Source organism: Eurosta solidaginis, chromosome 5, assembly GCF_040869045.1.
Source record: "Eurosta solidaginis isolate ZX-2024a chromosome 5, ASM4086904v1, whole genome shotgun sequence".
NCBI classification, from domain to species: domain Eukaryota; kingdom Metazoa; phylum Arthropoda; class Insecta; order Diptera; family Tephritidae; genus Eurosta; species Eurosta solidaginis.
The window spans coordinates 143,031,559-143,055,988 of NC_090323.1; the positions used below are offsets into that span (position 1 = coordinate 143,031,559).

The 24,430-nt window shown below is 38.2% G+C and overlaps 2 protein-coding genes across 7 annotated transcripts in view; one reads left to right on the forward strand and one right to left on the reverse strand.

Annotated features, from left to right (window-relative positions):
- The window catches only part of LOC137252903 (uncharacterized), a 144,646-nt gene that overhangs the window by 10,148 nt on the left and 110,068 nt on the right, over positions 1-24,430 (forward strand). The window lies entirely within an intron of this gene.
- Positions 1,036-23,846, reverse strand: ebd2 (earthbound 2). Of its 5 annotated transcripts, XM_067757324.1 has the most exons (4): positions 23,268-23,846; positions 23,109-23,215; positions 22,796-23,036; positions 1,036-2,501 (listed from the first exon to the last, which is right to left on the reverse strand). In XM_067757324.1, the coding sequence occupies exons 3-4, from the start codon at positions 22,829-22,831 to the stop codon at positions 1,407-1,409; spliced, it is 1,131 nt and encodes a 376-aa protein (XP_067613425.1). In that variant the 5' UTR covers positions 22,832-23,036; positions 23,109-23,215; positions 23,268-23,846; the 3' UTR covers positions 1,036-1,406. The 5 variants fall into 5 exon arrangements, with proteins under 5 accessions (XP_067613425.1, XP_067613423.1, XP_067613422.1 ...); XM_067757322.1 differs by having other exon boundaries at positions 22,796-23,215; XM_067757321.1 differs by having other exon boundaries at positions 23,109-23,846.

The following is a 24,430-nucleotide window of genomic DNA, read 5'->3' on the forward strand; positions in this document are numbered from 1 at the left end:
ATTCCTCACTATTACGTGACCATTCCCCATTTTCTTTCTTTATTAGTGCCTGGACTATGTTTTCCCTTACTAGGACTTTTCTCAGCCGTGCTGTTTCGCTGGAGCACTCTATGTCCGTACAGACACTTTTTCATTATATTCTCTTCGCACTGGAAATTCACGCTTGTAGATACTCAGTAGATATCTGTACTCATCCCGACACGCTTCGCTTTCTGCGGTCTTTGCTAGCTTAAACATTTCTTCATACATTGCTGAATATTTGATCAATGTATTTAGGGACGCTTCCCCTGTTGGCTATCTGCAAATTGGTTTGCAGGATGTAAAAAAGTAGAGATTCGCGTCCCTCGTTCGTATCTCCTCCCACGCATTGCGGTGCGCATTTGCAACCGCACCTGTGACCAACCTGCTTGTTTATTTGGAAGGTGTAGATCTGGCCTTCCTCCGTAGGCCTAGATACAGTAAGTACCTTCCAATCCTGTGTCGGTATGTTCGGATTCTGATTGTGCAGAAGTCGCAGTATATCCTCCGACTTCATCACGCATGGTATGCATACCTTAACTTTTTGTACCACCTCAAACCGCACGTTCGTGCCTTGCCTTAGGAGGTTTGGAACCACTTCTTCCAGCCACCGCAAGCTCGCGATATTGTCGCACGCTATCATCTTCACACCATTATACAGAGAATTTAGAAAAAAGTTTTGCCAATAAGCAAAAAGTTTTTCTAAGTGGGCTCGCCCATCGGCAGTGATTTGGTAAACACTCCGAGTGTATTTCTGCCATGAAAAGCTTCTCAATGCCTTGCAGATGTCGTTCAGAGTGGGCATAAAACATGTAGGTCTCGGTCTGCCAATTTGTAGGAAACATTAATAGGAGCATGATGAAAATTGGAAGAGCAGCTCATCCTCAAATCTCTTCAGAGGGTATCGGGCCTTACATTTATTTATTTATAATTAAAAAGAACATAAGACATTTCCTTTGCAAACCGTTTTTTTTTTCAGAAGAATAACACACCTTTTGTTCTAATATTTTTTAATTGATTAGATTTCTTATTCTTTAATTGTATTAAAATTATATTTCAGGTATGTACATGTTTATTTATTGACTGTATCTGTTCGCCCGGAAAGTTTAATATGAAGATTTGCGAATTATTTTCGTGTTTTCTTTTTTTGTATTTTTTCTGAACGAATGGCCACTAACTTGTTTATTTATTGTATGTATGAAGGCTTATTACTAAATACGTATATAACATATTTGCTTATATAAAAAGTTCATAGGTTTTCTTAGTTACAACTATTAAGGCGGGTTATGTTCTTTTCATTTATAACTTATAGGCCAATGGTGGATTTTACTTTTTATTACATCTAATATAGGCATTATTTTACATATGTACGTACGTTTATATCACCTTTATTCAATCAGTACAATGTCATCAAGATCTCCTTCATAGAGACCACCCCCATCTGATTGTTTACTTTCAGGAGTTGATTCGTAACTTCCCGACGCTAATGTCAGCTGGTTGTATGCTCCTTCTACAGCTTGTTTTTGCATGTGCACCCCCAGTTGGGAGATCAACTCCAAAGCTTGGACATCCGCATTAAGTAAGGCAAATTGATGTATAACAGCAAGATGCGGAAATATGCTGCCTAATACAGCTGTGGTGCCTGCATTCATTTTGATTTGATCACTTTTTTCTTCCTGGAAATTACTATTCGTCGCGTTAAGCGTAGACGTATTGGTATTTGATGTACTTCCATTAGAGTTCTTAGAATCAGTTACTACCAAAATGACTTCATCGTCGTTGTTCATTGTTTCACTATTCTTCCCATCTAATTCTTCAACCTTCTCTACCTCATCTTCGTCACTGACAACACAATCTATGCTATTTTCATTACTGGCTCCTTGAACTTTACTTTTTTCCTTATCTGTTTCTGACTGCAATTCTTTATCAAGTGAAGTAATTGCTGAAATTTCTGTTTGCATAAAATTTGGCAATGCATCTTTGAATTCAATAATAATATCCTCCACAGCTAATTCGCCGTCCACTGCGTTTGGATCGGATGTACCCAAATCTTCGTCTGTGTATTTGTACTTGCCTCGGAAACGATCCAACCAACGATATGAGGGTCGGAAGCTTGGCAAATTTAATATGGCTGCCATTTTTACAGCTGTGTTTTTGAGCGTTTGATTGGTAATAACTTTGCGTAAACGTAACTCACGGCAACGCTCAACCCACTGATGGAGAATAAAACTGATGGCGGTCATTTCAAATTTACGACGTTTACGCGTCATCTCTTCAATGAAGTTGGTAGCATCGGATTCGCTAAGCGTGGCTAATTGTTGTAGTAGCTCATTTTTGTGCTCTAGGATACGTCGAATTTGTGTAGCACAACAGTGAAATAGTTTTGCTAAACGATTTCGGGATACACTTGTCTCATCGTAGTAATGTATAACAGCAATCTTCTCGTAAAATGTGAGTATATTACGTTCATTACGTCGCTTGATCTGAAAGAGAAAAAAATACAATTAAACTAGCTATTTCGAAAAACATTGTTGCTCCATGTATGTAAATTATTTCTTTTAAATATTACCCATGGCGGAACCATACAAGGTGGCAGCATGGTGACATACCTACAAACCTAAATAAAAGTTCCTTGTACTTTTTTTTTGTAAATTCGATGGACTAATGTCAAAATCGTACTGCGCCGGAATTTGATGTATCAAAAGCTGCCCCTTCTGCCACCGCTCCCACTTACACTCCCAATTCTCTCACAAATATTTTGCTCATATATGGAATCTCTAAAACAAATATGGAATATCTGCTTTCCCTGACAGGCGGATTTCAATATATGTGACCCGGTCTATGAAAAGGTTGCTTATGACTCAAAAAAGAAATTGCGAGAAACAGCTGTTAAAGATAAACAATGAATTTCTTCAGTTTCTTAGTGGTTTTCTTTTTTTTTTTTGAGTCATAAGCCACCTCTTCATAGGCTGGGTCACATATTTGTTTTTTAAACCACTAAGAGTTTTTATGACTTATGTTGAGAAAAACCAAAGTCTGCAGTGTGTGGCAGAGCGCTCTTGCTGTAAGAAATATCACACTATTTCTCAAGGCCTTTAATTTGCTACGTGTGACAGGACCCACGTGCAGTGACTTGCCAATTTTAAAAGGGCATATAATGTGTATACGCGAGTGTTGCTACTGCTACCATGGGTATGAGAATTATCATGCCTAGTGGCAGACCTGCAAATGTAGTAGTAGTAATAGAGAGAAAGTGCTGGTCGAATTAGGTGCAATAAATAGATTTTTTTGATAGGTCGGCTCCTGATTCACTTCCCGGAAAGATAGAAGAGAAAACTGATCCAATTGCGAATCTAACGCATCTCTAAATCCCCTTGAACGCACAAACAAAATTTCATCAAAATCGATCCATCCGCTTAGCAGGAGTTAAGTCACAAACACACGTACAGGAGAAATGTATATGTATGTATATTAAGATGTGTACTATTTATTGAAGCAAAACATACTTTATGAAACCCCCCGCAATCTTTGATTTACATCATTGAATCAAGTGGCTGGCGTTTCCTGTCTAAGATATTTCGCGTCTACCTTGTAATATCTTACTAAATTACACAGTGCTACAAAAAAAAAAAACAAAATTCAAAACACTTTTAAAGTGACATAGCTTCCGTTGTAGGCCTTGACGAGTAAATCATGATAATGTGTTTCAAAACTGTCTAACACCCCCAAATTTTGAAGTTATTGCTAAAAATCGTTTTTCGCCTACTGCGCGCACTCTAACAATCATAACGTCTTCATGTTTTAACTGATTTTCGATCGCTTTACGGTTTCGGAAAGAAGAAGGTACAAGCTTTAAGGCAATATACATTTGTTTATTCTTTATACAAAAAAATTGGGACATTTTCCAACTGTTATCTAAGACTTAACATTTTTTCCCCTATTTTTCACAGTTTGACGTCTTTTTTATGTAACGTATCATAAAAAAAAAAAATATGGGCATGCCGACTCCTAAGGTCTGCTTTAAGGCTGAATTATAGTCGAAGTGTTTGCCAAACCACTGCCGAAGGGCGTTTTTCTAATTGAATAATCTTTTTCTAAATTTTTGGGGTCTTATTTGGTGGACAACCACACAAAAAAGTAGACCGGGGCAAGAGCGGCTGGCGAGAAACTCGGATAAGATAGCGGCCCCAACTGGGGACCCAATCACATAAATGAGTAATAGAAATAAAAATAAACAGCAAGATAAGGAAATTACCTTTAACCCATTTATAGGGCGAAAGTTACCACACTCTCAAGATAGACCTGGTCCATCGGTCGTAGGCCAAAATATCTCGTAACGTAGACAGAATCAAAAGAAGCATATCTGACTGTTACTTCAAATGCAAGACTCCTTGCCCTACTCCTACATAAAGTGACCTCATCAAAAAGACAGCGGAAAATCTTCAAAATCCTTAGGTCTCAGGAGGGAACGAAAATAAATAAAACAAATAAAAATGACCAAATTAGGGAGATCGATTGAGGATCTGATCGAGTTCTTCAAAGGGAGTAATAATCAAGGCATTGCATATCGAATCCACCCTGTGGATAAAGGATTTAAAACAGTAAATAATTGCCAATAATACGGCTAAGCATAGAAGCTCGTCGCCCTCTGAAAAGAGAAGGAAGAATTCGACATATGAAAAGCAAGTAGTCAAGCCACTATCTCACCAAGGGACGTTACGGCAGGGCCTCAGGTAGACAAACCCAAAAACGCGAATAAGGAGAAAATGATTAAGGCCTGAGACCCGTTTCACAAAAATACAAGTCTTGTAATACAAGTAAATGTGTTCTGGAAAATGTTTCCGTTCAGAAGAGGTTTACTGGGCTTAGGCCGGACGCAATCATTATTTCCAAGGCTGGAGATGCTACGTATGCTGACATACTGGAGAGGTAAAACCGGAAAGATATTGAGTATTGGAAATGCGATTCACATTCGGCAGTTAGTTTTAGATGCGCAAAATGGGAAGGAAGCAATCAGATTACCCTATGAAATTGTTGCAACTCAATTTAAATCACTGTGATTCGGCTCAAGACCTATTGTTTGAGAATAGGAGAAACACCCGTTTATAATATGTGGAGACTTCAATGCATGGCCAACGGTACGGGGTAGTAGTCAAACTATCGATAGAGAGAGATTTCGTCTGGAAAGGCTTACATCCCTGGGGCTAGAACTTCTAAATGAACCGTGGAAATATACATTCGACTTTGGCAGTAGACGCACCATTATAGACTTCACGGTTACTAGCAGAAAAATAGCGAGACGAGCAAAGTGGGCCACGTCAGACACAGCGACCACAAATCTATTAGTTAAGAACTAGTGGAAGCTTAACCAAGGAAAACTACAAATAAGATGGAAACAACACCTTTTTGAACAACAAACATTAAATATTGTTTTTTGAGAAAATTCGATTTAATTTTGAAAATAGCAAAAAATCAGTACTAACTTTTCTGATATAAGATCCATGGATTCTATTATTTTTACCAATTTTTTTTAATGTGAAAACATAAAAGTACTAAATAATTAATTTTTTCTGGAACCATGTGTGCATAAGAAATTCATAAATTATATTCTTTTATTAGAATTGTTCAGAAATCTTGAGAAAAAGAAACAATGACTTTAACTACAGGGGAAACATTACATAATTATATGTGCCTTGAATTATACTCTCGCACTGCCTGGAGTAGTCTTCTTCCATAATCTCTATGGTTTTTTGGAACCTTGTAATTTTTCCAAACCGTTTTGAAATCAACGTGTACTGATTCCATAGCTTGCTCGCTATAAAATCCTAGACCTTGCTGTGTTCTTTTACAAAACTCAGGAACATGAAAAAACACAGCATGAACCTTAGGAGTGACAGAAATCGCCAAATCTTTGTAGGTTTTTGCGATTTTTTTTTATATCTTCTTCTTAAGTTATTTTGAGATCACTGGAAAAACATGAAGTTATTACATTATTGAAGTCGGCAAAGCAGCAAACATATTTCAAGCATCCCAAAGAACAAGAACTTCGCAAGATATCTACTTTCTTCAAAAGTGTTCGACACGCGTTTCCTGCAAAGCCGTGTCCGCCATGAATAAACTGCTGGCTAACATTACATTTTTTAGCCCATTCAGCAGCATCTTTTTCGAACTCCTTGCTCATATGCTTATAAAGTGTGTTGACGACTCCTAATATTAAATGAAGTTCAGGTGGAGGAATAATCTCTATTATTTGTGTATATTTTTTACTAGAAATAATGGGTACATGCACACAATTTTCATGATTTTTTGCTTGAACTTTCTTACTACCCGGGAGAGTAAAATTTTTAGCACAAGTTTCTATAGTTCTGTATTCTCCGCAAACACCTAGGTGGTCCTTGTGAGCAGAACACCATGTACACGGGAAATAACTACAATGGGACGCAATTCCTGTGAGAATGTTGGCTAATTTCCAGTCCGTTGCTATAGTCGCCTCATATCCACCTATTTGTAGTAATGACCACATCATATCTACGTTTTCATAATTTTCTTCAGTATGAGCAACAATTCCAAGCAAAAACAATTTATTTACGCCAGTATCCTTAAACTTGGATGGAATACCAGCTCCCTTGTACAAAGTTCGTCGTCCTTCATTGGTGAGATTTCTATTCGTCGTTTGGACCGAAAGACAAATTTTCAAAAATCCACCTCCACCATCAATTCCAAATTTCAAATGCGTTTCATTTACACCTCTCTTTTAACGAATCACGTCTAAGAGACCATCAATGCTACTACAATACGATAATGTTTCTGTACTCTTAATCTTCTTATTATTCTCTTTTGTACGAATGACATTGCACTCCTTTACCATAAAATAGTTGTCCAATGAGTGTCTCATAGTATACAGTTTATCTCTCATTTGTGGATCGAACATTTTTCTATTTCTGGTAGTTCTACGCAATGCTGAGGCTACGCCAACAACAATATTATTTGAAAGTCCAAATTCTGTCCCGATTTTCAAAACATCTTCACTTTTAATAGGTTTTTGTTTATTTTCAGTTTTATTATTGAAAGTTACCCTTAGTGGTCGACCGACCTTTTGAGATAAAGTAATTTCAGCACCACGGCTTTTTTGCACATTATTATTCGAATTCAAAGTAATATTTTTCATCAAATCGACTACTAAATGTTCTTGAGATTTTGGAGGTAATGTGGACTGAATGTGTTTCACAATATTGTCGTATTTCAGAGGGACACCTGATTTACGAGATCTTTTCTTTGTGGTTTTTATCCTATTTTTGACGAAATTCTGATGTCCTGGAGCTCTCGCAAGTTCACATAATTTACAAGTGCAAAACTTGTTGTTTTTTTTTACTCTTTGGTAGATCTAGAAATTGAGAGTTATCCGGTAACTTAATAACAGAAGAAGAATTTCCACTTTTTCTAGCACGATAAACTCTAATTACACAAGTACTGCATATAGCTTTCGGAAAACGAATGTCTTCAAATTCGAACAATGGAAAAACTTCTCCAGCAACCATTTTCGTTTCTCCCTCAAGTTTTCTCATATTCGGTCTTTTCTTCAAACAAAATAAACAAATCCTCTCGCGGTTTTCTTCATGAGATCGAGCGTGGTCTTTTACAAACATTTTTTCACTCCACAATTTCACACAACCTATCACCCTGAAATATTATGTTTCACGCAAATTCTTCCTTTGTCTGTACTTGTTTACGAAATAATAAATGTATAATTCTCATACACTGAACATAGAAACTTTTTCCGAGAATCGAAATATGTAAACAAAGGAATTTATTCCAGAAAATTATTTACGTAGACAAGACTATTAAGGTACAGACAGTTCATATGACAATTACGTGACACAAACACAAAATCCATGGATCTTATCATGGCGCAACGATACAAGGTGGCAGCATGGGACAGCTGATTTTAAGCGTTTTTTTATTTGATTTGATACATCAAATTACGGCGCAGTACGATTTTGACATTTGTCCATCGAATTTACAAAAACGAAGTACATGAAATTTTTATTTATGTTTGTAGGTATGTCACCATGCTGCCACCTTGTATCATTGCGCTATGGTTGGATCATTGAACACGATCATGTTGCCTTACTCTGATAATCTTCCTCTAGCCCCTACGTCCATGCCGTGATGTCATTTGAAAGATCAGTATTACTAGATGAAACGTGTTCCTGGAGCTGTTCACAGTTAATAATTACTTCAGCCTCTTGGCATCTTCCCAAAATAGCTCCTTTGGTCAGTTTGAGTGGTGACTTGAACTCATTGAGTACTCTTACCGGAATACGTCCATCTTGTTTTGTCATAGCCAGGGTTTTTCCTACAAGTATGTTCGGTGCTGATTTGTTTGCTGCTTCGACAACCCACAATTTGTTTGTCCCACAATTTCCATCAACCTTTGCCCAGATGACTGCTTCGGATTTTGGTGGTATTTGCTGACTCTCTTCCACCAGTACTCGTTTACTGCTGTAACCTCTCTCGTAGCCGAAATTAAGTGGCACATCCATGTTCTTATATCACATCGTCTTGCTTCGCATGCCGATCTTGATGCCCTGGTCGATTAAGAAGTCGACTCCAATTATGATTTCATTAACAATATCTGCCACTATAAAATTGTGTACTACCGTGACATTCCCAATTGCGACTTCACATGATACTTCTCCTAGAACCGAGCTGTCTTCTCCAGTGGCTGTGCGCAATCTTGCTCCATGCGATGGTCTTATCTTCTTGTTGACTAAATCCGCTCGAATAATGGAATTGGATGCACCCGCATCTACAGTCAGTAAACGTTCCTTTCCATCCACATGTCCTCCAACAGTAAGATTGCTTGACCTTCTTCCAATTTGTGAGATAGAGATTATGGGGCATTCAATTGAAGGGGCCAGCTGTCGCCCCTCGCGGCTGACTCGCTTTAGTTTAAGCATTGATTTGTCTTGGAGATCTGCTCATCTCCTTCATCTCTGCGCTTAAGACCACCCACATTGTTGGAACTGTTAGGGTTGGTGTTGCAATATCGCGCAATGTGCCCTGGCTTTCCACACTTAAAGCATTTGACTGCATCATTATTCTTCTGCTGCGTACCCTTCAATGCTTCCAAAATTGCGTCTACCCAGTCTGGCCTTTCCACTTTCACGCGATGAGCTTTGTATGCGGGCTTACTCAAAAGCGACGGTGTTTCTTGAGTCAGTGCATAGGATACCGTTTTTGCGAATGTGGGTTTTGGGTTTGCATATGTCGCTCGCTTCGTTTCTACGTCCCGTATGCCATTTATAAAACTCTGGATTTTTACCCTCTCGGTGTACTCCACGGTTGCGTCCGCATTTGCCAAATGTGCCAACCTTTCAACATCCGAGGCAAACTCCTGCAAAGTCTCATTTGCTCTTTGGTGACGGTTTTGCAACTCAATTTGGAATATCTGTTTTCTATGCTCGCTTCCATAACGTCTCTCGACAGCGGCCATCAATGCTTCATAGGTGTTCCGTTCGTACTCTGGAATAGTCTGTAAGATTTCGGCAGCTGGTCCTTTCAATGCTACGAAGAGTGCAGCAACTTTATCTTCAGTATTCCAGTTGTTCACTGTTGCGGTCTTCTCAAATTGTAGCTTAAAGACCTGGAAAGTAACAGAACCGTAAAAGGATGGTGTTTTTACCATTGGATTACTCGTTGAAACTGCTGGGCGATTTAGTTGTAACTGCTCCATACGACCCTTCAAATCATCGACTTCTGCCTGAAATTGAGCGATTTTTGCATCCTGCGCTTCCAGCTTTGATGTTACCCTTGCTTCCTGTGCTTCTAACTGTGAAGACATTTGTGCCACCTGCAATGATAAGCGTTCCTCTTGTTCTTCCATCTTGGATGTTATGCGTGTCTCCTGCGATTCCAATTGGTATGCCATATTGGGTGTAATCTGTGTCGACATTTCTGACATACGCGTTTCTTGTGCTTCAATCTTCGATGTTATTTCTGACGACATTTCTGCAATATGTGCCTCCTGTGCTTCCATCTTGGATGTTATCTGTGTCGACATTTCTGACATACGCGTTTCTTGTGCTTCAATCTTCGATGTTATTTCTGACGACATTTCTTTTACTGTCGATGTTTGTGCAGATATTGCAGCCAAAATCATGTTCAAGTCTGTGCTCGTAACTGTCTGCGATGTTTCCTTTTTCTCTTCAATTTTTGTTGTTGTCTCGTCCCCATCAGGATAAAAGACATACGTCCACATCAATTCCTTCTGCTTCCATTGCCTCTCGTAGCCGTGCCTGAAGTTCGAGTTTAACGCCGCTTGTATTCAATCCACGGCTCTCCAACTCCTTCTTCAGTTGCTGGATCTTCAATTCACTGAACTTTGCCATGTCCTTGTTGTCCTCTGGAATTTATTCAACAATTCCTCTTCTGACACCAATTGTAACGATTTTACTGCAATTTCCCTTATTTGCAATTTTCTACTAAGGTTCGAATCACTAAACTGTTAAATAAATAACTCCAATATTGAATAATGGCCTTTATTAAAGTACTTCACAATAACACTTATACTTTGCAACGAATAGCTTGCTTAATAACCAAACTGATTGATAGCTCAAATGAAACTCCTCCTCGCCTCTACTGTCGCGCCTTTTATACTTTTTGATTTCTCATTGCATACTTCCAGGCTTTTCCATTCCAGAACTTACTAGTTAGTTTCAGCTACAAAATCGCCAGCCACAACTACGTTTATAACTTCTCATTTGAGTAATGCTTGCACAAATTATTGCCATCTCTTGTGAGCAATTCAGATAAGATATATGCATGTGTTTGTGCATTGCTTCTCCGCTGCTCGTATACGTACATATGTGTAGACGCAATTATTGATTCGTTTATGTAGATACATAATGATTGATCTATGGATGTGCATGATATCACTATTTAGCATCGGCTTAGAGATGGCAGCACCCCTTAGTTTTGCTAATATTCGTAACAATATGTATACAATAGTTTTTAATTCATTTAATTTTATTCTATAAATAACAAAAACGTCTTAAAAGGTGAATTTTGTATTAAGTACATACAAAAGGTACTTGTTTTCAGTCATTTTAACAATTATTTTTCTTTTGTTTTCTTTGAGCTCGAATCGAACCTCGCATAAACTCCTATTATCATTTTAGTTTCTTAGTTATATATATTTGCGTTCATTTTTTTTAGGATATTTGCGGTTCAATATTATGACAGGAAAAGTTATTCACTTTTAAATAATCTTGGGCTATACATATTCCTTTTAATGTATCAATTTCCAGACGGTTTCGGATTTTTGTGTTGTTTAAATTTATTTTAGAAAAAATTCGTTCTACATTCGCTGAAGAGTGTGGCAATCACAATAGATCTGCAACGAATCTACAAAAATTAAAAAAAAAAAAAGTGTATGTAGAGTCAGCTCTTTTGATAGTAGAAATAGTTTTCTGAAAATTTTCTGGGGAAGCATAGAAATGCCTTCAAAATATGTCTTAAATTCTAAAACCTTTAATTCCCTATACCCGCTATCAATATCCTGCACAATTTTCTGATCGATTGCGTGCGAAAAATGCAGAATCAATTTTTTTCAAGCAACTTCTTTGGAATCCATTAAACTTAAGTTTTGTAGAACAACATTGTTAAAATCAAAACGCTTTCTAATTTGATCACACAGTTCAATATAAAAAATAATATAATCTTGTTTAAATTTCACTTCTTCTTACTCGGAGATGTTAGAGGCGATAAGCTTATCCATCGCATAAACTCCTATATAAATCTGATCACTTTGCAACATATTTGAAATATTTTTATAATCTATAATTTCTATGTTGTCTAATGTAATACATTCCGGCTTTACAAAATTATACAATATATTTAAATAAAATCTTTTTATTTCTGAATACATATTATGTACTTGAAGCCCCTCACTCTCTAAAATTTTATTAACTTTATTAATATTATGAAGGATATACTTCAGGATGGAGAGATAAATTTCATTCATATCATCCAAGTTATCAAGAATGGTTTCTTCACTGTCTAGCGACCAGCGACCAGCGACAGCGAAGTTAAAAAATATTTTTAATGGCTCATAAAGTTCTATTACACTGTATACTACTGCCTCTAAGGACAGCCAGCGAGTTTGACATGGATGTATCATATTTTTTGGCTGCAATTCCAATAGCGCAATTATATTTTTCAACTGAGTAGGTACTTCTCTGAGAACTATTGGAAACGTAATTATATACAATGTTTCCACACTGCTGGGTAGATTTAAGCAGGCATACGAAGAGCAAAGTGCCAAAGAATGACATATAGATTTAAAAGTAATTAAGCTAGGAGTTCCTTTTTCAACATTTGGGCGACCGAATGCTTCGAGCCGGTCATGTTATTGGCTCCGTCTGCAGCAAAAGCTAGCATATTTTTATACTCAGTTGAGCAGAGCTCACAGGGTATATTAACTTTGATTGGATAACGGTTGGTTGTACAGGTATAAAGGAATCGAGATAGATATAGACTTCCATATATCAAAATTATCAGTATCGAAACAAAATTTGATTGAGCCATGTCCGTCCGTCCGTCCGTTAACATGATAGCTCTAGTAAATTTTGAGGTATCTCGATGAAATTTGGTGTGTCGATTCCTGAGCAATCATCTCAGATCGCTATTTAAAATGAACAATATCGGACTATAACCACGCCCACTTTTTCGATATCGAAAATTTCGAAAAACCGAAAAAGTGCGATAATTCATTACCAAAGACGGATAAAGCGATGAAACTTGGTAGGTAAGTTGGACTTATGACGCAGAATAGAAAATTAGTAAAATTTTGGACAATGGGCGTGGCACCGGCCTCTTTTAAAAATAAGGTAATTTAAAAATTTTGCGAGCTGTAATTTGGCAGTCGTTGAAGATATCATGATGAAATTTGGCAGGAACGTTACTCCTAATACTATGTGTAGCTTAATAAAAATTAGCAAAATCGGAGAACGACCACGCCCACTTAAAAAAAAATTTTTTTTTTAAGTCAAATTTTAACAAAAAATTTAATAATTTTACAGCATATAAGTAAATTATGTCAACATTCAATTCCAGTAATGATATGGTGCAACAAAATGCAAAAATAAAAGAAAATTCCAAAATGGGCGTGGCTCCGCCCTTTTTCATTTAATTTGTCTAGGATACTTTTAATGCCATAAGTCGAACAAAAATTAACAAATCCTTGTGAAATTTGGTAGGGGCGTAGATTCTGGGACAATAACTTATTTCTGTGAAAAATGGCGGAATCGGTTGAAGCCACGCCCAGTTTTTATACACAGTCGTCCGTCTGTCCTTCCGCATGGCTCTTAAGACGATAACTTGAGCAAAAATCGACATATATTTACTGAACTTAGTTCACGTACTTATCAGAACTCACTTTATCTTGGTATCAAAAATGAACGAAATCCGACTATGACCACGCCCACTTTTTCGATATCGAAAATTACGAAAAATGAAAAAATGCCATAATTCTATACCAAATACGAAAAAGGGGATGAAACATGGTAATTGGATTGGTTTATTGACGCAAAATATAACTTTAGAAAAACCTTTGTAAAATGGATGTGACACCTATCACATTAAGTAGAATAAAATAAAAGTTCTGCAGGGCGAAATAAAAAACCCTTGAAATCTTGGCAGGAATACTGTTCGTGGTATTATATATATAAATAAATTAGCGGTATCCAACAGATGATGTTCTGGGTCACCCTGGTCCACATTTTGGTCGATATCTGGAAAACGCCTTCACATATACAACTACCACCACTCCCTATTAAAAGTCTCGTTAATACCTTTAATTTGATACCCATATCGTATAAACACAATCTAGAGTCACCCCTGGTCCACCTTTATGGCGATATATCGAAAAGGCGACCACCTACCCACCCCTTTTAAAAATACTCATTAACACCTTTCATTTGATACATATTTCGTACTAATAAAGTCTAGATTCACCCCTGGTCCACCTTTATGGCGATATCTCGAAAAAGCGTCCAACTATAGAAATAACCCCACGCCCTTTTGAAATACTCATTAACACCTTTCGTTTGATACCCATATTGTACAAACGCATTCTAGAGTTACCCCTGGTCCACCTTTATGGCGATATCTAGAAAAGGCGTCGACCCATAGAACTAAGGCCCACGCCCTTTTAAAATACTCATTAACACCTTTCGTTTGATACCCATATTTTACAAACGCATTCTAGAGTCACCCCTGGTCCACCTTTATGGCGATATCTCGAAAAGGCGTCCACGTATAGAACCAAGGCCCACTCCCTTTTAAAGTGCTCATTAACCCCTAACCGTATCGTACAAACAAATTCTAGGATCGGCACTGGTCCAACTTTATGGCGATATTTCGAAACGGCGTCCACCTAAGGAACTAAGGATCACCCCCTTTTAAAATACGCATTAACACCTTTAATTTGATACCCATATCGTACAAACAAATTCTAGAGTCACCCCTGGTCCACCTTTATGCCGATATCTGGAAAAGGCGGCCACCTATACAACTACCACCACTCACTTTTAAAACCCTCATTAATACCTTTAATTTGATACCCATATCGTACAAACATATTCTAGAGTCACCCCTGGTCCACCTTTATGGCTATATCTCGAAAAGGCGTCCACCTATAGAACTAAAGCCCATTCTCTTTTAAAATACTCATTAACACCTTTTGTTTGATGCCCATATTGTACAAACGCATTCTAGAGTCACACCTGGTCCACCTTTATGCCGATATCTCGAAAAGGCGACCACCTATACAACTAGCACCACTCACTTTTAAAACCCTCATTAATACCTTTAATGTGATACCCATATCGTACAAACGCATTCTAGAGTCACCCCTGGTCCACCTTTATGGCGATATCTCGAAAAAGCGTCCACCTATAGAACTAAGGCCCACGCCCTTTTAAAATACTCACTAACACCTTTCATTTAACACCCATATCGTACAAACATATTCTAGAGTCACCCCTGGTCCGCCTTTATGGCTATATCTCGAAAAAGCGTCCACCTATAGAACTAAAGCCCATTCTCTTTTAAAATACTCATTAACACCTTTCGTTTGATACCCATATAGTACAAACGCATTCTAGAGTCACCCCTGGTCCACCTTTATGGCGATATCTCGAAAAAGCGTCCACCTATAGAACTAAGGCCCACTCCCTTTAAAATGCTCATTAACCCCTTTCATTTGATACCCATATCGTACAAACAAATTCTAGAGTCAACCCTTATCCACCTTTATGGCGATATCCCTAAATGGCGTCCACCTATAGAACTATGGCCCACTCCCTCATAAAATACTCTTTAATACCTTTCATTTGATACACATGTCATACAAACACATTCCAGGGTTACCCTTCGTTCATTTTCCTACATGGTTATTTTCCCTTATGTTGTCACCATAGCTCTCAACTGAGTAACCTTCCTTACTTGTTAGTATATGGTATACAATGTTCAATAAAGCTGGTATCTCAATTTTAAATATATGTGTTTGAATATTTAAAATAAATCTTACATAGAAGGCAGGCTTGAATCGTCGTTTTTCATTACAAAATCGCCCAAGCGTCAAAATGACGCCGGCGTCGTCAATCTGTCAACGCTGGTTATAAATAAGTACAAAATGTTGAAACGCGCCGAACGCCGCTATCGCCTCCGCCGCGCTGAGAGTTATGTTCATGAAAACGACCAAAATTGGCGGCGGAGTATGTCTCTACCACTCAAATATTAGAAAGTCTGTTAAAAGAAATTTTATAAAGAAATAAGCTTTTCTATAAGCCTTCGGACGTTCCAGGTTTTAACATCTTTACATACGTGACTGTTAATGCTTCTTGAAAAACAAATAATGGAACCATAAAGATACCTGAAAATGCGCTTTAGTGTTAAAATTGTACACGTACACCTACCGTTACTACATATGTATGAATCCTAACGCTTGCAAAAGGCATATATTTTTGGTTTGACGCAACATTGGGCGTTCTTAGCAATTATATAGATACTCTCATTTTAATATTCATATTTATATTATGAACAATTTGTTAAAGTTTGTCCGAAAATTTCTTTAACCTTTAAAATTAGCCAAACAATTGGACCAATATTTTGTGTCGTAGAGGACGACATATACGGCTTTAGATGATTACCATAGGAAGACGTTTACTTTTTGCCCTTGGTTGACACTTTTACGAAAACCCCCATAGGAAGTGCATATTTGTCTGGATTCGTTTAGACCGCAAAGGTAATATGAATAAAATGCTCAGCTGAGTATACAAAAATACATCCGAACCCACTTGTTTTACGCCGACTCCGAACGTAGCAAGGTAGATGAGTTTATACTGAGAAGTTTTTCATGGCAGCAATATCGGAGTATTTGCCAAATGAAAGCCGAAAGGCGACCCCGCTAAGAAAAACTGGGTTCTAATTGAAGAAAACTTGTTTCTTTATTTTTGATAATGCTTTGCCTGGCAGTTGAACCACGGCGGCCACCATAAAAAAACGTTTGATATTATCGTACTACCGCATCCGACGCATCGAATGTGGAGTCTATCGATAGTTTTACAACACTAGTATTTAGTCAAAGAAAGTACTATAAAAAAGGCGTTTTTTCTGCAGTCGAGCGTGAAAAAAGCTTCAACTAGCTTAACAATTTCATTATAGGGGAAACATACAGGTGATGGAAGGAAATCAGCTTGCTAGAACTTTTTTTAGTTGCTTTGACATTACTAATTGTTGCGCAGTGCGTTTTTGACACAATAATAGAAAATTATAAAAAAAAAAATACACGGAATTGTGTGTCTATTTGTATGGATGTCACCCTGACTCCACCTTGTGATTTTGTTGATTTCGTTTATCTGCATTGCGTGCATATCGCACTTGCCCCTAGGATTATTCGATGCATGTGAACATAATCTCACCAGTCGACTCTTCTGAGGTATTTAGAATCTAGAAAAACTAAAATTTTGGAAGAGGAACGCCGCACGTTGGGGTTTTATCACCAATGGTGTGGACGCTGGTCATCACACAATTGCGGTTTGCCGGAGGACCAGCCAAACTTACGGCATATGCAGATGATGTTTCAGTAATCATAAACGGCAGATGCATAACAACAATCAGCTCTCTGATGGATCAGGCGGTTCGGGATGTAGATGCCTGGGCATCTAGCGTCGGGTTAACCGCCAAGGAAAAAAAAATTGGTATTACTTACTAGGGAATATAAAGGCCCCAGCGGGTTTGGAGGCTTAGAATATACCCACGGCAGGTATGCCTGTCGTAAGAGGCGACTAAAATACCAAACTTATTCAAGGGGTTGTGTAGCGCATCCCTTTCAAGGTGTTTCCAACCTCACCTACTCGTGGCGAATCCTGTTTCTTTAACAGCCAAGGCCCTGGTGGCCCCAAGTTCCTTATGGATCTAGGGGGTGGGTATGGCCTAGAAGGTTTCATGTGGTCATACCAAATCGTTCCCGAGATGGTCGGGCTAGTACCTTAATGCGTACCGGATCTGCATCTGGCAAAGGACCATCAACATCGATAACACTTCCCAAGCCAATTTTCAAGCCCATACTTTGCTACGGGGTTCTTGTTTGGTGGACAGCCACAGAAGGAGGTGCGCATACCAAAAAACTTAAACTGGCAGAAATATACTCGGAGTGCTTGGCAAACACTGCCGAGAGGAGGCAAATTTTATTCTAATTGAAAAACCTTATGTCTAAAATTTTGATGTCGCTTTGATCGGGACGTGAACCCAGGATTTTCGGTGTGGTAGGCGGAGCAGGCTACCATCACATCATGGTGGCCGCCGTCATAATGGCCAAAAATATCACGTAAGCAATTGCGACAAGGCTTAAAGTCTCGGGTCAGCTTGAGTGCAGGCCGTGTTGCCAAAGCAATATAGCGTCATCTTATATGGGGCAAACGGAATACATGATACCGTGCCTGTGCTTCAAAAGAGATCTTGGGGCCACAATTTAGCCGGAGGGTTGCTGTTAGGGTTCAGAATTGTATATACCGATGGGTTGGTGTTAGGGTTCAGAATTGTATATAACCGGAAGGGGACCGGTCTGCTGTTTACTGTGTCGATCCATAAGTAAGTAGATCGTACGTTGCAGTAATTTACTTCTTTCAGGCGGATATTATAGTCGTGAAGAAAGAACCAGAAAATCTGGAGGAAGCGTGCTTCGTTGATAGTCAGGCTGCGACTAAGGCAATAATCTCACATATCACTTCATCAAGAAGTGTCCTAAAATGCAAAGAAGCATTGGAAAAACTTCGCTCAGGCCGGACCATACATCTTTAGTGGGTTCCCGGTCATAAAGGAATAGAAGGTAACGAAAAGGTTAATGAGTTAGCAAAGGAAAGCCGAGCACTTGCTGAATCAGGTGTAGACACTCCAATCCGTTTGGAAAAAATAAAAGGGATATAGGAGTTGCATATGATCAAACAAGCAGGAAAGTCGTGGACAGAAGCGTGATGGCGTCGCGTTCCTATATTTTCCATTCATTTAAGACTGTCCAGGCCATTTATTGTTCATGTCGAAAATTGGTCCGATATGGTCGAAAGGGGTATCAACGGATACGCATCACAGCCAGTTAAAAGAAACCAATCGCGAAATTTAACTTTTTTTAACCGTTCAAAAGTTATTTAAAAACAAGTAAGGAAGGCTAAGTTCGGGTATAACCGAACATTACATACTCAGCTGAGAGCTTTGGAGACAAAATAAGGGAAAATCACCATTTAGCAAAATGAATCTAGGGTAACCCTGGAATGTGTTTGTATGACATGAGTATCAAAGGTGTTAATGATTATTTAAAACGTAGTGGGGCTTAGTTCTATAGGTGGATGCCTTTTTGAGATATCGCAATAAGGGTGGACCAGGGGTGACTCTAGAATGTGTTTGTACGATATGGGTATCAAATTAAAAGTATTAATGAGGGTTTTAAAAGGGAGTAGCCCTTAGTTGTATATGTGAAGGCGTTTTCGAGATATCGACCAAAATGTGGACTAGGGTGACCCAGAACATCTTCTGTCGGGCACCGCTAATTTATTTATATATGTAATACCACGAGCAGTATTCCTGCCAAGATTCCAAGGGCTTTTGATTTCGCCCTGCAGAACTTTTTCATTTTCTTCTACTTAATATGGTAGGTGTCACACCCATTTTACAAAGTTTTTTTCTAAAGTTATATTTTGCGTCAATAAACCAATCCAATTACCATGTTTCATCTCTTTTTTCATAATTGGTATAGAATTATGGAATTTTTTTCATTTTTCGTAATTTTCGATATCGGAAAAGTGGCCGTGGTCATAGTCGGATTTCGACCATATTTTATATCAAGATAAAGTGACTTCAGATAAGTTAGTGGATAAGTTAAGATACATATATTGTTTTTTGTGCAAGTTATCGTGTTAACGGCCGAGCGGAAGGACAGACGGTCGACTGTGTATAAAAACTGGGCGTGGCTTCAACCGATTTATCCCTTTTTCACAGGAAACAGTTACCGTCCTAGAATCTAAGCCTCTACCAAATTTCACAAGGATTGGTAAATTTTTGTTCGACTTATGGCATTAAAAGTATCCTAGACGAATTAAATGAAAAAGGGCGGAGTTACGCTCATTTTGAAATTTTCTTTTATCTTTGTATTTTGTTGCACCATATCATTACTGGAGTCGAATGTTGACATAATTTTCTTATATACTGTAAAGATATTAAATTTTTTGTTAAAATTTGACTTCAAAAAAAATTTTTTTTAAAGTGGGCGTGTTCGTCATCCGATTTCGCTAATTTTTATTTAGCACACATATAGTAATATGAGTAACGTGCCTACCATATTTCATCATGATATCTTCAACGACTGCCAAATTACAGCTTGCAAAACTTTTAAATTACCTTCTTTTAAAAGTGGGCGGTGCCACGCCCATTTTCCAAAATTTTTCTAATTTTCTATTTTGCGTCATAAGGTCAACGCACCTACCAAGTTTCATCGGTTTATCCGTCTTTGGTAATGAATTATCGCACTTTTTCGGTTTTTCGAAATTTTCCATATCAAAAAAGTGGGCGTGGTTGTAGTCCGATTTCGTTCGTTTTAAATAGCGATCTGTGATGAGCGCCCAGGAACCTACATACCAAATTTCATCAAGATACCTCAAAATTTACTCAAGTTATCGTGTTTACAGACGGACATGGCTAAATGAATTTCTTTTTTCACCCAGATCATTTTGATATATAGAAGTCTATATCTATCTCGATTAGTTTATGCCGTTACGGATTACCGTTATGCGAACAACGTTAATATACTCTGTGAGCTTGCTCAGCTGAGTATAAAAAGGCGCTTTCAATGCTAGTTTAACACGGATTTTGCGTCACCCAATTTACCAAGTTATTAAAACAAAGCACTACAATAAAAGTTATATAAAAAATTTAAATGGTCGTTTTGCATAATTTTTTCAAAAAAATTAAGAAAGATTAATGAATTTAAATAAAATGACCCAAGTCCCAAGTTGTTAAAAAATCAAGTTACCCGAAAAAATTGCCGACTTTTTTCAAAAACTCTATATATCTTGATTGGCTAAAAGAAAAAGCGAAGTCAATGATGCAAAAAACTCTAGTTGTTGTTGTTGTAGCGATAAGAACACTCCCCGAAGGCCTTGGGGAGTATTATCGATGTTGATGGTCCTTTGCCGGATGCAGATCCGGTACCAAGCCCGACCATGTCGGGAACGATTTGTTATGACCACATGCGACCTTCTAGCCCATCCCGCCCACCCACCCCCTACAACCGTGAGGAGTTCGAGGTCGCCAGAGCCTCGGCTGTTAATTAAACAGAATTCGCCAGGATAGGTGAGGTTGACAATTGGTTTTGGAGAGAAAGGGTTGCACTACACAACTCCTTGAATCTATTTGGTATTTTAGTCGCCTCTTACGACAGACATTCCTACCGCGGGTATATTCTAACCCCCTAACCCGCTGAGGTTTAAATACTCCTTTGAGTTGGTTATCATCTCACTTAAGTTAAAGATATGTGTACGTATGAGAAGGGTTCGAAAAATTAGCTATCAAATAGCGACTCAAATGTTAGTTTTGATTGTCACACTTCAGCATTCAACACACAAGAAGTCTCCCGGTTTGGCATTTCTTAAAGTTGGCGGGCCTATCCCCAACTAGTCCCTTTGAGTGAATCACATTTTATAGGCTATCAACCAAGTTTAAATATCACCTACACGTTACGGCTCCAATTACAAATGTAAATACGTAGCCAGGTGAGGTTTTATCCTTCCCAAGAAGACTCGACGTGGTGAAGCAAAGGTTTTCCCAAGACAGTCGAATAAATGACCGGGTGTGCTACTACCCTAACGTAGTGGGCAGTCGAACTAGTTTGTAAACTGAAGCTACGCGGTTATTAAAAATGAACTCTTGTATCAAAAGGCCAGAAAACAACAGTTTGAGTCACGAAGGTATGAGTTCGAAGTCGCAGTCTATAGCTTCTGTGCTGGCATGTGGTGTGAGAGCCAGGAGGCGTGGTAGTGACTGGTGGTTAGGATTGCTACTGTTCGCACATTGGGAATTATAGCTCTTAAAAAGAGCTGTAAAAACTGCAGGCGGCCTTTGGCGGCATCCACAATAGGCGAGCGTTGATGATAATCGTTAAAACTATGCCACGAGTCATGAGTATTAAAAGACCAGTAATAGCAAACGTAAATCGCCTTTGTGCGTGACCAGCAAGGAGCCACAAATGTTTTAAAGAAATTGTGTCGACAGCAAGTATTAGGAGTTAGCCCAATACATCACATCTCCTTCGGCGAAACTACCCTTTGCGTGAGGCATACAGACAAAAGTGTGACATTTTAAATATTAAAATTTTTTTCAGCAAACGCAGTTGTACCAGTGCCTATGACTGGGGTTGGGTTCGAAACCTCCCTGGAGTAAGTGAACGAAGGATAGTCCCTCCGCAATGAGCTACCCTTGAAATTTTTTAACGATCCGCCAGACATTGAGACAAAAACTCCGGATCTTTCCGAAATGGCACAAAACATCGATTTCGTTAATTACATCAAAACCAAGTTTCTGAGTTATCTTATAACATAAGTACTGCCACCTAGTTGAAGTTCTTCCGTTTGGTCGTCAAACAAATCCTGGTAACACTATGTACATATGTGAGGTCTTTATTGGCCGGCCAGTTCAACCTAACCTAACCGAAAGATATTCTCGAAAAACCAAAAAATTACCTCGGAGCCTTCCGAAGCCGGGTGAGATCCATAATATTTTTGCCAGAGCGTATGTATTTCTGCACTGCCGGCTTTCGGCCGCCACCCTGCGCCGGTTCTACACCGGTTTGGCGATCAACATTTAATCCGCGCTTAACACCTCTACACAATTTTTACCTGTGTACAACAGAATTTAAAATTTTCTTTTCAGCCTTAGGTTTACTCAGTTATCTATGAGCAGAATATTTGATTATATTTGTCTGGCAGTAGCTGTATTTACACACACTGCAGCGAGCAAAGCGATTGTGAACTAGCCGTGGTTGGTAGTTGCTGGCTGTTGAAGCGGGTTGGAATGGATGGCAAATGGTCATTAGCTGTTTGTTAGCGTTTGGTATAATACTTGCTATTTGGATGTATACATACATACATATGCACATACGATGTGGGGTTGTGAAGAATAGGAAAATGCGTAAAATGTGGCAAATTTGTTATACAATAAAACTTACCCCTTTGTTGGCGCGTTTAGGCGTTTTAGTTGTCATCGTAATTGAGTTGGCAAATAGTTTAGTGTCTGCTATAATAATAGGTACATATTAGTTTTGTGTGTCAATTGAAAGGTAGCGATGATTAATATTTTTTTTCTGGTTCAATAATATGCGTGCGATAACTTCCTATGTAGTGCGAATATTTTATTTTCCGAAATGACAATTTATGCGTTGATTTTCTTTGCTTGCAGTAATCCAATTTCTACGAAATTAAAACAACTGTATTTGTTTTTTTTATTTAAACGAATTTTACATGTGCTTTGCACTTGTTTACCTCCAAAACAATTTTCTCGCTACTACTCCGATCACAATTTTACACCCCACTCGTGTGCTCGTCAAACAGTTTATCATATCAACAACAAATGCAATGTATTGGAAAGACTAAGTACAATGAATATGATTTTTGTGTTTGTTATTCAATGTACATACATACATATATTTGTTGTTTTTTGTTTTGATTCGAGCAAACTGTGCTCTCCACACATATACCCACACATGCAAACACACAGGTGTACTAATGCAGCAGCTGCAGCTTCAGCGATGATTAACCACTTGTTTGTGTATTCATATTATGTACCTACACTGCATTCCATTTAAGACCCCTCATCACTTTCAACTTCTTTGACGCCCGCAATAGGTATATGTAAGCACCTATGTACATATGTATATTCGTGATTTATTTACGTAGATCATACATTCTTTGGTTCCTTCTCAATTTGATCAGAACGATGAACGAACGTCGTCGTTTTAGTTATGACACACGGATATTATCAAGCAAAAACGAAGTTCCAAGCAATTTTCGCTCGACTCGCCTTCAGGTTTTACTTTCGATGCTTACAAAACGAAGTAATCTCTCCTTATTTTGTTATTACCATACTATTTCTAGTCGCCGGTCTTTTTGCGTTATATGTATGCTTTTCTGCTTGTACACTGCTGCTCTCACTGTTTGTTGATCTATTCTAGTTCGCCTTAATAGGTGCTTTAGCGCTTTACCTTTTGCTGTAATGCTTAACTGCTGAGTAACGCGAAGCGACTAGTGACACTGGTGTTGGTTTTGTGTATTGTTTGGCCATATGAAATAAAAACCATACAATATTTGTAAGAGAAACCCAACCAAGTCCAATACTTACAAACAATGCTAAATCACCACATCAACAGTGAGCACGAATGTAAATAGATACAGTTTGTCAAGAAAGTATTTCCACGTACTGAACATTTTTTTAAATATTTAAATTTGTGTAGCCACCGTTCCATTCTACGGTGGCCTATCTCTAATTAGAGGGCATTTTCATTCAAGGTTTATCTATAAAGTACATACATACAAACATTGCAAGTATGGTAGCTTTCGATTAATTAATTAAAGTATTGATCAAAGAGATATTAAGGTCAAAGTCTATTTTTATCAACATTATCTAATTAAAGCCGGAGTCATTGGTGCCGTATGTCGTATCGTTGTATCCGTATCCCTAACGTAATCAGCTGTTTATTGTTACGACGGTAAACCAAAACCCAATTGGTTGGCTACGATACGGTTACGACTTTAGCGGCACCAATAATCGATTGCATTGATTCTCATAAGGTTGGTCGAATCAGCTG